The 15,821-nt window shown below is 43.7% G+C and overlaps 1 protein-coding gene across 1 annotated transcript in view; it reads left to right on the top strand.

The window, feature by feature from the left end:
- Positions 1 to 15,460, top strand: part of LOC119448568 (Down syndrome cell adhesion molecule-like protein Dscam2) — a 287,509-nt gene extending 272,049 nt beyond the window's left edge. Inside the window, exons 25-29 of the mRNA XM_049665471.1 lie at positions 3,243 to 3,407; positions 8,039 to 8,154; positions 8,971 to 9,046; positions 10,928 to 11,007; positions 11,763 to 15,460. Of these exons, the coding sequence (XP_049521428.1) occupies positions 3,243 to 3,407; positions 8,039 to 8,154; positions 8,971 to 9,046; positions 10,928 to 10,938 (368 nt within the window). The 3' untranslated portion in view covers positions 10,939 to 11,007; positions 11,763 to 15,460. The remainder of the gene's footprint in view (positions 1 to 3,242; positions 3,408 to 8,038; positions 8,155 to 8,970; positions 9,047 to 10,927; positions 11,008 to 11,762) is intronic.
- The last annotated feature ends 361 nt before the right edge of the window (positions 15,461 to 15,821 follow it).

The raw sequence follows: 15,821 nt of genomic DNA, 5'->3' as shown, positions 1-15,821 counted from the left end.
TTGATTCTGTGCGCGCGCGCGCAGCGCGCGCACAGACGAGGGACTCTGTGCGATTCCTGTATGAAATGTTCATAGCTGAACGTATAAGAATGTATGCGACTGAAGCAGGGCCTGGAGCTCGGAGGCTAGAAGTATTTTTTCTTGTGTTAGAAAGATAATGCTACGCCTAGGACAGGTGCAAACTGGTTTAGGCACTTTGAGCGCTTTGTAACCGGGTCATTGACATTTCGAGTCACGTGCAAGCGATGTACAGGCACATCACTGTTGCTAAAGCTTGGCGAGTTCATAATGCTGTTTGCGGCGGTTCTTGTGCATTATGCAGCCTGATTTCATTTTCTGTCCAACTGCGACCTAATGCTACTTCCACTGAAACTACCATGGATAAAAGTTTCGGTGGTGTTCGCCATATTTTTTGTTTGTTGCAGAAAGAACGAGGGTATGTTAAAATTGCCACCTTCCTTTATTACGTGGTCGCAAAGTTGATTTCGCTCTCTGTATGTGGCGTCACAGTCTAGCACTTCCATATCAAAGCCCAGCATATACGTCCTGCACCTCCATATCCAAAAATTACATATGACCCTATATGCGAGATCTGTGACAACATAAAAATTTTCGTTGAGTGTGTTAGGAGCATGTGGCTTATTTAATGCGGTAGCAAATAACATACTCTGCTCTAAGACGTTCATGTCCACATCCATAGAACGGCTTAATGTAATGCAACACATGGACAAATTTCAAGCACACGTACATCCAGTGCAGAACATGTGCAGAGACTGTATCAGGGACTTAGTAATGCACATTCGATTTATGTTCATTGAACTGTTGTTTAATATTTATGGCAGATAATAGTATACTGTAATATTTAATTCATTTTGCGAACTCTATTTTACCATACTATTTTTCTGCCATTTTAGCCCGCCAAGCATGAAGAGAAAATCGAAGCTTTGTTTCCGCACTTGTTACAGTGTTCGATTGAAGGCTAGAACGTTTAGAGTTGAAGCGCGAGGTAGCCACCAGCCTTGAATCACTTTTTCATGCTTAGTGATAATGGTCGTGCTCTTGTTTGGAAAGTATAGATGCTCATTGTACTTTTTTTTTCACGGAGGACCTTACGTGTAACCAAAGAAAGTCTGAATGATTCAATGAGGAGAATGGTGGTTGTATAAGCGTGAATATACATACCAAAAGGAAAGTGAAAAAGAAAGGCAGAAGAAAAAAAGTTTAAAGATTTGAGCACTGATTAAACTCTCAACTGCTATAGTCTCCGACTTTGTAACCTTTCACTAGTGGTTTGTGTGATATTTTATTGCGATAGCAATTATATGGACACTTCAACCGGATTTCTGCCGTCGCCGTCGCCGTCGCCGTGAGGTTCCCTATAGATAATATCTTCGCCGCGCTCCGTATGCCCGAGCGGAAGCGTGCGGGGACGTGCGCTATCCCGGAGAGCGAACGCACTCAATCACCCACGCGCAAGCAAGGAAGCGGGAAGCCAGCGCCGGAGGGAGCGCGGGAGGGGGGGGGGGGGGGCGCACTTCTACTACAGTACACTCTACTTCTACTCTGCCAACAACAGCGCTCGTCGCTCGCTCGTCCGCTCCGTCTCTTATCTCCACACGGCTCTGACCTTTATGCGCCGTGCATTCGCCACTCAGTTTCCGTTGAAGCGATAGACCGCACGTACCTTCGCCCGCGGCGGCGTATGCGCTCGCTGCCAGCGTTTTGACAGTCGTTGTCTCCAGTCATTCAGTGTGATCTATACATGTTTGTTTGTGCGCGCTCACACCACGCTTGTTCATTCAGTTAGTAATAGTCGGGCCACATTTTCCAACGCACGCTACACATGCAATGCTGCCCGGATCGGCAGTGCAGCGCTACAGGTGTAACCCTCCGCACGCGCTGCCCACGGGAAGCGCTTCTCATCAACACCACCGTTTCACAGGCGCCTTCTCGTGGTCATCGAGTCTCTCTTCATGTCGATCTACTTACGGCGTAGCACACCTGCTTACTTAATCAGCTCATGTTTACTACAATTCATATTGCTACCAAAGCCGCTCACCTTACTTCGTATGACATTGCTGTGTTGCTATCGCATTCATTGCTTCGCCCTTAGGGCGAAACTCTGACATTTTTTTCTTCTATATTTGGTTATTTAGCCACAAATATGCTCGTCATGTTCTATAACATGCTCTCTTTGTATTGATTTAGGATGAAACAGCGCACAGGGGCTGCTTATACAGCTGATGGGGAGCAATACTGCATGGGAAAATAGTGACTACATCCGCCTTCCCCATTTGCTTAAACTACAAAAGTATGTTGCAGCACGAACCGGTTTATATTTGTCGGTATATGTACTATCGCTTCAGAATAAAACATGATTAGGAAAACAAAATATGTACAATACGTATTTCCCTGCGCACATCGCCAGCTAGTGTGAAAATGATAAGAAACCGTGAGATTCGATTAGAGAAAGTTAGTTCTGAGGGCTAGAGTACAAATGACGCCCGAGTACGCAACGATATAACACATTGCAATTTCAAGCAAATAAGCGGATGATACGCTCTACTTTGTATCTTGCAGTGCGGATTGCATTTCCTTGTCGTAGTACGTACGCCTCATCTGCAGTGCTTTACAGATCTTACTAAGAGTGGTATTTGGCTGACACCTAAGCGTTTTATTTTTTCGTGATGGGACATCCCGTCAAAAGTGTTCATAGATCTATTATTTTGTGAACAGCAAATGAATGCCATCTACTGTTAATTATCTGTTATTCTGATGCTTCTTTTTCTTCCGCATCGCGTATTCAGCAAATAGAGCCTTTTGTCGTTTGTCATTATGCAAGGCTGCACTCACTGTAGGCAGAAATGACAAGCTTCGGCCTGGTGCCAACATTTCAGCAAAGGGTCTGGTGTTCTTCAGGGCCCTGACGAAGACAAGTCCTAGTTATCAGCAGCGCACCTGAAAACACATGGATATATAAAAAATGTGGACTCACATTTTTTTTCTGTGTTTGTGAACTGCCAAGTGCGCTAGCCCATCAGCGCCCATTAAGGAATACAAGGCTGTTATAGCGCCGTGGGCACTGGGCTTAGGCTTCCCTTGTTGGCTCGCTGTTGATCATTTCAAGCCTGCACCTTCGTGCGACCCATTTGTATAGTAAGGCTGAATCAATGTGTCCTAATTGCAAACTATAGCTATTAACGTTGATGACTCTAGTCAATCTTCATGTTGTGTCCTTGCAGACGATCCGCTGCGCAAGTGTCAGGGCAGCACGGACTCGATGAGCATGACCGAGTTCTGCGCTAAGAAGGAGCGCCTGCAGCAGCAAGACGCCTACGGGAAGGCCACTTCCTACTACGCCTCGCCCACCCGGAAACCCGTTCCTGTCGCATCGGGATCGAGGCGAGGTAGACAACCTGCATGAATGTGTCTCGTGCACACTGATCACGACTTTCGTAGTGTGAAGGGCTGTGTTCCTATATTCAGTGTAGACGGCCAAGGAGACACCAGTAAGGACCGCAGTTATATTAAACGGACGCTAAATGAAACTGTTGTGTCGAGTTATAGATTAAAAGATTAGGCTTCTGGAACAACGCATTCGTCACTCTTATCAGGAACAGAGCTTTTGTGAGCGAGGAAATTACAAAAATGGAAAGATCGGAGTGGCGCCACCTATGTTGGACTATGGTATGGACTATCCCTCAGTTGACCCCAACTCTGGCTGATTCACAGAGAGAGGCAGAGAGGCAGGACAAGTGAGGAGGAGGAAGGCATGGGCCTACCATAATGCCCGGACTGGGGTTTCAGTTCCTATGGGGCTAATAATTGTTATTTCTCTCTCTCTCTCTCCCTCTCTCTCAACTCATCCGTTTTGGTGCGGGCGATTCAAATTGAGGAGCAGCAGCGGAACCTTTGGCCATTTTCTGCGCAACCAACTGATATATTGGCACACGGAAAACGATTTTAAACTTCTAGACAAATAAGGTATTGATTTAACTGTGCTTAATATTTTCCTTTAGTGCCCCTCCAAATCTAGTTCCAATTCTGACACAATCCCGGCAAAAAGCCAGCCTCTCGAAGACAGCGTCGAAATCAGAAAGGATTCAAGCTACTTTGCTGTCGAAACAAGATGTCGGCTGAGAAGCCTGCCTGGAACTTCAGCAGGAAGCTCGCCTTTACACAAGGAAACGTAGCAACGCTTTCTTGTGCGTTTAAAAAAAAAAGCCATGTTGTGTTTTTCGTAGGTGCGCGCGCACATATTGTTAAATTATATCGGTCATATTTGTTTTTCTTGGCTTTCTCTACACGTGAGAGCACGTCAAATCATAAAGACACGCTATAAATGTGTTCCCATACTTGGGTTAAAAGTTGTCTTCTTAGCCATCAAAGTAGACTGGCTTCAATGTCGGCTAGAATTCGAGTACAGCCAAGGAAACGCGCAACACACAAGATGAGAGACCCACGTGACAACCCACTATACACCAAGAACATTGGACCATTCATACGTAGTAATTATAGTGTTTGGTTCAGTTTCGGGACATCGTGATATTCACTACTACAAGGCTGAAATCCCTAAATATGAACGTTCCGGGGTGGCACAATCATTGACTTAGATCACTGTTTTTGCTAGCAGCCTGAATGTTATGTTCGAAGAAAAACATATGCGCTGCACTTAGAAGTACTTGTGGATGAACTGGCAAAAAAAAATCCAGAATTAGTTATGGATTTGAAATATGGATGGTGGGCTTATTTGAAAGAATTTAGCGGACGTGTAATATAACAGAACATCTCTACTATACCCGTATAGTTTTGTGCTGTGCATTCGTTGTCTAGATAGGAAATTTGTCTGGCATTTACTGGTAGAGTTTAGAATAGTTGATATTGCAGACATGGCGACTTCAATTTGTGTACCTGAGTGGATGCAGATGCTCGAGTTTTTTGGAGTGTTGAGCGTCGTCAGAAAGGTAGTCTGTACATCGCTGTTTTTAGTAATATGTGCGGACATTCCGAGATGTTACTTTTGGACGACAAAACATGAAGTCATAATCCGACTTTATCTGACTATTCACGCTGTTTCAATTTAGTGCTCCGAACCGGTATTTCGGGTAATCGCGATAATCGGCTGGACGTAAGTTACTCAGCGATGCTATATACGAAAAAGAAAACAAAAAAACTAACAGACCCGTACACTAAATGTCTTCTCGTTCACCTTATCACCAAACCTCCTTCACTTTTCTCTCCAATTTCGCACTTAAGGTTCTCCGCCCAATGTGAAGCCTTGGCTACATGCGCCATCAGCGTAGATTCAAACGCGAACAGGTCGAAAACGACAAATACGCGTTATTGCGTTTATAAGTTAACTTACATTTGCAGCATTGTCATGATTCAGGATCCAAAATGGACAATTTGCACTACGTCACGTTGAGAAACTGGCTACAGAGTGATCCAGTCGTCCTCCCATGTAATTACATTTAAAAGGCATTGTGCTTACCGTTATTTCCGTTCGCATTTCAATTTGCGCTGATGGTACACCTGCTCAAATGACATCCTTAAGGGAAATAGGGCAAGGCTCAACCGTCGCTTTCTACGTGATGTTTATTTCAAACGATCCCGTTAATGTGAGCTTGAGAAAGCGTTTTTTCGTCCATTATGCCGAGGAAATTTTTCAAGTGTCTCGCTACGTTTTGCTGCTAGATTGTATACTGAACCACGTCGCATCGTTACCGAGATCGATGCAATGGCAACGCTTTTATTTGATTTTTTTTTTGCTTTACATAATGCGTCTTATCAATCTTTTTCCGGAGGGTAATATATGTTGTGAACACCGTCAGCGAGTCTACAGAATTTTTGAGCACGACATTTTTCAATGACAAACACGGAACGGTGTTCTTACTTTACGGCTGAATGGCAAGCTTCTCTAGGTGCTCGAGAACAGGCAGCTACCTTCATTAGTGTCAAGTCTAAGACTGCTTTCATCAATCTCTTTCACTCTTTCATTGCTGCTCGCAACTGCCGCTTTTATCTTCGTTTGATCTGCGGTCACTGTATAGAAGTACTCTTTCTTGATGAAAAGGATACAGAAAAACAACTCTGCATTGAACATTTTGAAGTAGTTCACAAGGGGACTGGTTCTGTGTGTTCTTCGTAAGAACCAACGCTTATATTCCCACTTGCAGCAAAATATTCAGGACGAAGAAGTGACGTCGTCATTGAGTTCTCTCAAAGAAAAATTTTAAGAAGTGACTGTTAGCTGATATTTTAGCTCTCTAGTAACCGCAGTCCGTAGTATAGTCATCGTTATATTTAGAGTTACAGTATCTATCTCGTATACCCCCCCCCCCCCCCTGCCTTACACCGGTAGTTAACACAAAGAACTTTGCGCAAAATTTCCGCCTGTTATACTGCATTAGTCGCAGATTTGAAGGCCATCTCTTCTAGCGAATACAAATTCAGCGACGCTGCTCATACTGCTCACCCTTTAAATAAAATATGAGTGACAACTGCCACTTAAGTCGATGTCGCTTTTTCGATATGATTTTTCGAAGTTACGCTCGAGACGCACACAGATAAAAAAGACTATTTTTATGAAAAGAAAAGTAAATTCAAAGACTTGAGTGCAGGGATTCGCAGACGTTAACTTTGACAGCTTCTCTGAAAAATTTCTCAAGGTAAACGTAGTCCTGATAGCTCGTGGCTTCAGTCAGCCGCTTATCCGTGTATGGGGAGGAGAGGTCGCGCTGCTGTTTAATATACTTACAAATTTCTGCGTGGTAGTGTAGATCTCTGGAAGCGTAAATGCAAACAACAAATGTCAAAAGTGGTTCTGTGACCAGACGACTGCCCCAAGCATTTGCTGAGCTTTATATACGCTAAAATGACCAATGCGTTTCGAGATTCTTGAAGGAGTCGCTGCCTTGGTGCACCATAACTAAGAAGGATACCTCTGCTAGTCTGTATTTTCTTAAATTAACTCGTTAATCATAAACAAGCTGTCGTTAAAATAGAGGCACGTGATCGACTACACATTCACCTAATACTGTCTACACCGTCGCACGCGTAGCATGCGCACTAAAACTTCTAATTAAATAAACTGGTGCTAAATGCTAAATCTGTGCTGCTATCGAAGTATGTCTACGCGACTGCAAATGTGCAGTCAACCTTTCTTTTTGTCTTTCTTTTTTCAGCCACACGTGCTTTGCTTGTACACTTCGGTCGAACATGCATTTTCGCTGGTTCTTCAATTTTAACGTTCATCGAACGGGCTTGATATGTCGATTTTCTGTTTTATGTTCCATTTCACACCCTCTCCAGACCGAACTCTTTTTCCTCGTTGCTTGTCATTCACCCCGTTTTTAGGCCGCGGCCTCCTGCAGTTCTCGGGCATCTATTCGCGGATCTCACGTCGTCAAATCTGCGCGTCAGAGCTCTTTTTCCTTTGTCTTTTTCAGAGCTTCTCATGCAGTTTGGTAACACCCTCGCTGCGCAGACGTCGGCCTCTCTGTAAAAATTAGCGTCAGTGCTACCAGGTCCTGGTACTACGTACACTCCCAGTGTGGTTCAAGGCTGTATGCCGTGATTATTGTCTTGGCCTTCCACAGTGCAACACGCGCGTTGCGTCTGTAAGGGTAGTTTATTGTAACGTGCTTGTTTACGATAGTTTTTACAAAGCAGAATCATTTTTAACACCGACCCACCGACTGCGCAGTTATGCTTCGACAAAAGTAGAATGTATTCTAATAAACTGTGCAAGTGAAGGACATGACCATTTTAATGCGACTGCCTCTGCCGCATAACCAGGCATGAGTATAGACATAACATTACACGAACGTATCAGGTGAAGGAGGGTGATCCTAACACTCACCAGCCCTAGAGTGCACCGGCCTAGTAGTACGTTCGCGGGGGCAACAGTTTCACAGGCTGGGGGAGTGACTACCACCCTCACGTACCCCACCCTGATACCCCCCGACCTTCCGGCGTCTCTGAACCTATCTTCTACCAGATCCTGAATGCAGCTCCATCGCTTCCTGCCTCCTCGCAGGTCGGCGAGGGGAGGACGGCCACGAGTACGCCGAGCCTTACGCCGCGCTGCAGGCCCAGCAGCAGCGGCTACTGGCGGACGCGGACTGCGCTGCCGCAGTGGCGATAGCATACCGGGTGAGTAGCGCACATTTGCATAACGACGGCTCGCTTTCAAAACCCCGGCCGACGGCCGGCGTTATCCAGGAGGCGCCGGCCAGCCTGCAGTGTGATGCAATTACGTTCTGCCGATGAATGCCCGAAAGGCGGCTATAAGGCGGCCGCTGCACTGCGCTGGTGGCCATTGTCTCGTTTGCGACGCGCAACGCGTCGGTGCGAATGTATACTGGGTGCATTCGAATGCTGGAGACACCGGCGCGCCTTTTGCGCAAGACGTTCCAAACATAGACCAAAAGCGGGCGTCTTTGTCGCTCAGCACAAAAGAAGGAAAGGAGGTCAGAAAGGTGCGAGTCTAACGCGTCTTACCAGTTTGTCGTGACGTGCGAAGCTTGGTCGCGTCTATACTTCCAGAATGCGTCGTGTGAACCGGTCTTTGTGCTCTGGGAAGATTGACTTGTTGCTACAGTATACAAAGCAATGAATGCAAAGGTCGCGATTATCTATAAATGAATTTACGAGGGTTGAGACAAAAGTCACCTGCTCTCGCTTTCGTGCTTATTCTGTGCAAGCGATAAAAGCCTGGACTCATTGCAGTTCAGTGCCCTGTTCAGAGAGCCGTAAGCGTCACATGAAGAATTTCATTTTGTTCTTGCTTTTTTCTTTGTGCGTCACCAAGTATAACTAATCCACGAAGAATATTCTGGCCGAGAGCAAGGAGAGGAAAAAATATGTGTTTATTTTTTCATTTTTTTCTCGAGACACAAAACCGAGGGAGTACGAATTCTCGCATCGTATCTAATAAACCTCCATTGTAATTCTTCTCTTCTTTTGCAGGCACGGTGCGAGGGTGCCCCTTACGCAACAATCAAGCGCAGTCCACCTAGGTCTCATATAGCGGGTTACTGTCAAGGTATGATCAATTACGCAAAGTCGAGATGCAATGTGCCCTGCGTGCTAGGGTAGATAAGACAACGACCTACCCTTGAAGCTCGTAGAGTAAGAATAATGACAAAAGAAGACATCTTCAGGTGTTTAGATGTTTTTTTATTGTGGGTACCTAAGGCGTTTTTTCAAATAAGGAGTAAGCCCGTACTTTGGGTCATATAGTCAGTCTATAGTCCAATTCCTTTTGATTCCCGAGTTAACTTCTGTTCTAGTGGTTGGTGTGTTCCAAGTAGAAACTTTTGGTTCAGCCTGAGCTTGTGTAGGAATGTGCATTATGATGCAGCGCTTCGCTGCCTTACGTGCAGCGTATTGCGTGCAGAGCTTAGTCTGTCTCAGTGTTCACGTCTCGTTCTTTGTGCATTATGAAATCGTGAAGCTTCCTTTGTACCAGCAGTGAGAAGCAAACTAAACGCATAAACCTTCTGGCGCATTGAAATGACACGATAGTAGTAAGTGGTTCGTGTGGAAAGGGAAAGGTTGACGCTATCTTCTGCAGCCCTTGAGGGAGCACGGCTCAGCAACCACATGCGAACTAGTTGGAGAGAGAGAAAGAAACGTGGTGGGAAAGGCAAGGAGGTTAACCCGAAACGATTATAGTTTGCTACCCTGTACTGGGGAAAGGGGAAGGGTAAATGAAAGGTGGAAAGAATAGAGGAGAGAAAAAGCAGTCACGAAAAAAAAGAATGAAAATATAGAGGAGGTTGGAAACGTCCGTGAGAGCTAAAGTCTGTCCTATACTCCACTCGAACGCAAAAACTTCAAGAGTGCCTTGACTGACTTGTATGACGACTGTGTAGGCCAGCATTCCAGGACTGTCTGCTCCGAAAGCGGCCGGTCGTCAAGACGCGCCAGTGCGGTCGCGAGTGGCTGTCTATGTGCGCTGTATCGGGGACAATGACAAAGTACGTGTTCGATAGTTTCCTCGTCGCCGCAGTGGTCACACGCAGCACTATCCTCCCATCCAATGCGAAAAGCAAAGGACTTCGTAAATGCGACGCCGAGCCACAATCGGCAAAGTATCGTTGTTTCGGGTTGTTTTCTGTCTTTCATTTTTTTGTACGGAGATACTTTGGAATAGCAAAATCGTAGGAATGCAGATAATATTAGAATTGCGATTCAGCATAAGGTTTTCTATGCTAGACAAGTTGGCGATGCAGGGATACGAACCGGGTAACTATTTTCTCATACGGTCTGCGCGGCACATAAATGCACCAGTACCCTCCAGAAAATCTTTTGATACCAGTTACTAGGTTAAATATCACTTGACTGCAGCTGACTCTGTGGTCAAGGCTGACTTGCGCAGTGCGTTGACTATGCGTGATTTAAAAATTCGTTCTCCCAGTTTATTCAGAACGACAAGGCGTAGTTAGACAGATGAGTAGAGGGATGGAAAATTTAAAGAAAAAGAATGAAAAGTAAGCCTAGTTCTGGAAGCTAACTCAATACTTAGATATGAAGCTCTGCTTTCTATGACGCTATGCAGCATACCAGGCGCATGCCGCCTGTTCAACACTCATGATTATTCTAACGTCAAGTGATAGTTAGGGGTGTTGAAATGCAACCGCCGTGGCAGGCTCGTGCAAAAATAAACATGGATGGTGTTTTCGACACTTTCTTGCAAGTTACGACTACCAACCGAGAACCTTTTCTAAACCATGCAAATGACTTGAAAAATATCGAAGAGATGGACTGGCTGAAATATTTTCGTAAACAAGAGAGCATTGCCTTTTCGATAGCTCAGGACGAAGCTTTTTACCTGTATACGTTGACCAGCAGATACTAATCACTTTTTTTATTTAGAATTACCTTTGCAGAGAAACCATATTGTGATGTTTATGCTATGCAGAGATATCTTGACAATGGGACACCTCAAGCAACGGGGTGGTGCAATGCTTGGTGTAAGCCAAGAAGGGTTGGGCGACGGCGGTAAGCAACATTCTACAGTACTTGCCACATTGTCACGTTGTCATCATGGTGACATTGTCATCATCACTTCATCATCATGACATCACATTATCACCATCAACAATTTCATTATCTTATAACTGGGATGAACATGCAGGCTTGTGTTTATTTTGTGATAACAAAAACTGGAGTTGTCTGAAGTGAGTACTTTTGTAGGAGCTTTTCAGAGAAAGGCTTCATGTGCAAGCGTGTGCTTATCATCAGTGTTTGTTAACCCGAGTCCACGACCATTGCAGTGTTCTAATTTGCCTATTAACAATTGTAGTGAGACCTTGAATTACGCAAGCACAGAAAAATATTTCTCAATTGTATGTTTTGTATGATCTAACATAATGTGTTTGAGAAAGCTGGTTAATAATGAAGAGGAGAAGTCACCTAGTTTTAGAAATTTAATTGTCTTGTTCAGCATGGCTATCAGTACACTTCTGAGTGCTTCCTTGAACCATGTATTAACTTTCCAGGCTTCAAGAAACTTCAGTTCTTTTCCTTACGATTATTAAATCGTTTGAGGCACCCATTATTTGTATTTGCAATAACTACATTCTGCCAATAGACTAAACCGGAGTCTTGCACAAAGTTAGGGCTGTACAAGCCAATAAGACATAGAAACATAAATAGTTATTTTGAGGACATAGAAATACAGCACATACAAATTACAATACGGGCTAAAAATATTTATAAACGACTTTTATACGTCCCTCAATTTTTCTGACCAGATCGAGTCACCAACAACCCGACCAATGCTATTCTCGACGGCGTGATGAAGACCGACGGCTTCCTCGTCGTGTTGTACTCAGCAAGCCACCCTATGGACGCCTCGCTCTCTCGAGGAGCCATGCCGATGTCTGTGTTACTGACAAAACCTCTTCCGCGTCACGGTACAAAGGACAGCGCATTTCGTGTGTTTCCATCAACTTCAGTGGCATTCCATTCTGTTGAGTGCTGCCGCTGGCTCGGACGGACCAGAGCGATGTGGTACTGTAATTTGATATGTGATGCGTAACTCACGCAGTGAGGCTGATTGTCTGTTTGATATCATCCCTTGCGATGGTCCCATCGTATTTATTGGTTACATTGTTTTGGTTTTTGGGCATCATCATTTCTAAGAACCAGTGTTGTGCGCTCATATAGGCATTATTTATTTCTGATAATTATACCAGTGTTACAAGGAAAGATCTCTGAGTTGCTCGTTAGTCATTGTTGATGTCATGCTGCTTAGAAAAACAGCACCATACGAGGCCCTATTCTTAGAAAAAAAATGAACTGCCTACTAAAAATGGCGCTTACACATTCCCATAACTTTGTTCGTTTTCTGTCTTTCATTTTTCATACAGAGATACTTTGGAATGGGGAAATTGTAGGAATGCGGAAGACATAGGAATTACGATTCAGTATAAGGTTTTCCATTCTAGAACATATGCACATATGTGTAGGTGAAGGTGTTATACACGAGAACGTGACATGCGTCCAATGGACCATCACAGTGTTGTGGTACTTACGGGAATATGAGGTGTTCCCTTTCTATCCGCACGTTGTTAGCCCCGAAAATCTTACATGAGGTCCCATTTTGAGGAGAACATAAGAATCCCAAACATTGTTACTGTTACACACAATCGTGGCACTCTTTGTTGTCTGCTCGGTGTTTTGAATATCGTTCTCTCCGAATGACAACAAAACTGTCTGTTGCGGTATACGTTAGTGAAAGCGAATATCTCTGTCCAAAACACGAGAACTTCTTTTGGCTGTGATAAAAGTTACCTTTCCAGTATGTCGTAACAAATAAGGGTGAATATATCGCGTCGCCAGGTCTCACGCCATGGAGGAAACAAAGAACTAGGAAAAAGCATTGCGCAACACGAATGAAGCCAGAGTATCGGCCCAATACGTGATCGTCATGTCAGAGCGCGCGGTAGGTTTTAGTGCTCCCGCTCTGCAGGCAGAGCAACGGCAGGACCGCCGCAACAAGTGCGCCTTGATTAAAAACTACCGGGTACCAAACGTTCCCGGCCAATGCGAAAGACTCCCTGTATTCCGCAAAGGACGTTAACGGACAAGCTGTATGTATGTCGCATTCAGAGTTGGTTTGTGCTCATAAAACTTTGAGTTCTGCTATGACGTCACGTGTTTGTTTGTACGTGTGCTAAAGCTTTCTCCTCGCTAGAATGCGAGGAGAAAGCTTAAATTAGTTGTTCTAGGTGTCCATTAAAAGTAATCTTCTTCAGTTTATTGGTCGAAATGCAGTCTTCAAATGCAAGCTGGAACTTCCAGTGGCCCTGAAGGCAGGAAAAACGAAAATAAAGCAAGACAAGCATTGGATACCTAGTAAACATGTCAGGATAGAAATCAGTGCTTCATCAGACATGTTTATCTCGCCGAACTCCGGTAATAATAGCACATTATTTTAATTTAGTTAACTTGGATTGGAGTAATTACGCTTGTTTTATGAATTGCTGTGTTGAACCCTGATACAATTTGTGAGTGCGAGTGCTTTCGGTTTTTGTGCCGCCTTTCTAAGATTGAAGATGCCACTTAAAGTTCACTGGGAAATACTTACAGGTGGGAGAGTGAATTTTCCCAATATAACAATTTCCCCAAAAAATGCTCATACTGCTTGCCCATCAAATTATTTTACATTTGCAGGTATAAAGCCCCTTTAACTAAACATAAAAATGTTATTGCTTCATTGAACTTGAGATTCGCTGAACCTGAGATTCACTTGAAAACGACGTTCATTCTCTTTTCATGTGCTTTGCTGCTGTCAATGTGCACTGCAAGCAAATACATATGACAAAAATAGTTTGTTCCTTCAAAGGCAAATGATACGTGTTTTCAAAGATACCGCCAGACCAGTTACGTGCGTCACATTGACGTCATGCTACTGTTTTTACATATACGCTGGCGCAACTGCGGTAAATTGTTCACAGCGCAAGGTGCAACATTTCTTGAAATGCAGTGATGAACATTTCTTGAAATGCAGTGAGACAGCTGCAAGTTTTGTCTCTGTTGCAACTTCTTATTGACGGGCTTGCGTTACTATAGCGATGGGGATTTTGATCAAGAATAGATTTAACCTAAATTTTTACTGCATCTGGAATTTGTTGTGTAGTACGCAATAACTTCCGTTCAATTAAACATTGCCATTGTTCCTCGTTGCCTGAGACAGCGTTATTGAAAGATCTCCTCTGCAGAGTGTTATTTCATGATGTGTTTAAATTCAACAGATCCAATGTCTCGCATGCATGTCATGTTTGGATTGATGCGTACTGCAAATTTCGACAACCCACATCACGGAATATGTCTATAAACAAAGCCTTGCAAATGATTCAAATGAAATATCAAGATTGTTTTTAAGTAATAGGAGCATGACACATTGTGTCTGCATTAAAACATGTTTTACATTCATAAACGAATGACAGCACAAAGAAAAGACGAAGTCCAAATTGAAGAAGTGATAGGATAATGTTTTTTCATATCCTGACACCTCGCAACACAAGCATACCTTTCTCTGTGCTCTAACTCAGAAACATTGTCTTTTCTTCTATTCAAGACATCACTGTCACTATTATCTTATGCGAAAAACAGCTTATAAAATAAAAAGGGCAGGAATCTGTCGACAAAGTTCTGTCTTTTGTGCTTTGCAAGCACTAAATTTGAACAATAAATGAGCGCTCCGATAATGCTCCCAGTGGTTTAAATACTTACTCCGGTCACGTAACTACTTCTCATATTTCTAGTAAAGTGCCACAAGTTAGGATACCTGCATCCAGGTAAAATCGGGCAGCTTTTAGTAGTAACTGAATACGATATATTTGCAGAATGCTTTCCTCATTAAAATTTTCTCCAAGGATTGCTGACAAAGAACCTGATGTTTACAATTTCCATTTACGCTTAAAATGGTGGGCAAAATCAGTTTCGGGGAACGCTCGCTTATTGATTCATGAAAGGAATGCTTAATGAAGTTCATATTTTTTAGAAACAGGATGTCTTAAATAAGTCACACTTGTTTCTCTGCTGTTTTGTGCGATTCCGATAAGTGCATTTGCACAGTTCGTCACTTTGCGCCCCTGTGATGTCAATTTGGCGGCACTGATTTTTTTTCCTGGCAATTTCTTTCAGCGAGCGCAGGTGAGAAAATTCCGAGGGGTAGTTTCGACATTTCAACATTCCATTGTTTCTGCAAGCGTTCCACTACTATCACAGCATTGCGGTATCATATCTGTCATCAGCATTGATCTCTTGCCACATGAAACTGATTACATGCACACCAAGATGTACATATATGCCTGACGACGGGTGTCTGTTCGGTTTGGTCGCGATCTTGAAATGGGTGCTAGAGCTAACCCCTGGAGAGAAGAGAAAAAAAAACGTTGATATCTTGTTTGTGGCGTAAGACATGTATAGGAAACTGCTCGAACGTTCAGTCAATAAAGTAATTTTTTATCTGATTAGTGATGTGAAGTTTCTTTAGGCTTCAAATTTTATTCGAATTTAATTTCATTCTGTTGATATATCTCAACAGGACACCAAATTATTATGAGGTAAGCACACTATAGAATGCGACCTAATGCCTCATAAATGCGAGTGGCATGTGGCGTCAGTCTAGGTCTCATGCCGAAAGCCGCACCTGCTTTTACGCCGCCGTTTGTGCAGCATATATTTTGTTCCATTTACATTATCAGGTAAGTCTTCGATCGTAGCGATATCGGCAGGTTCCAAAGGGGCCCGTTTGCTAATTGCTCACAGGTGTTTAGGAACTGGTCGATACCACGCTACCC

Source organism: Dermacentor silvarum, chromosome 4 (assembly GCF_013339745.2).
Source record: "Dermacentor silvarum isolate Dsil-2018 chromosome 4, BIME_Dsil_1.4, whole genome shotgun sequence".
NCBI lineage: Eukaryota > Metazoa > Arthropoda > Arachnida > Ixodida > Ixodidae > Dermacentor > Dermacentor silvarum.
This window is presented reverse-complemented; position numbering and strand designations above follow the sequence as displayed.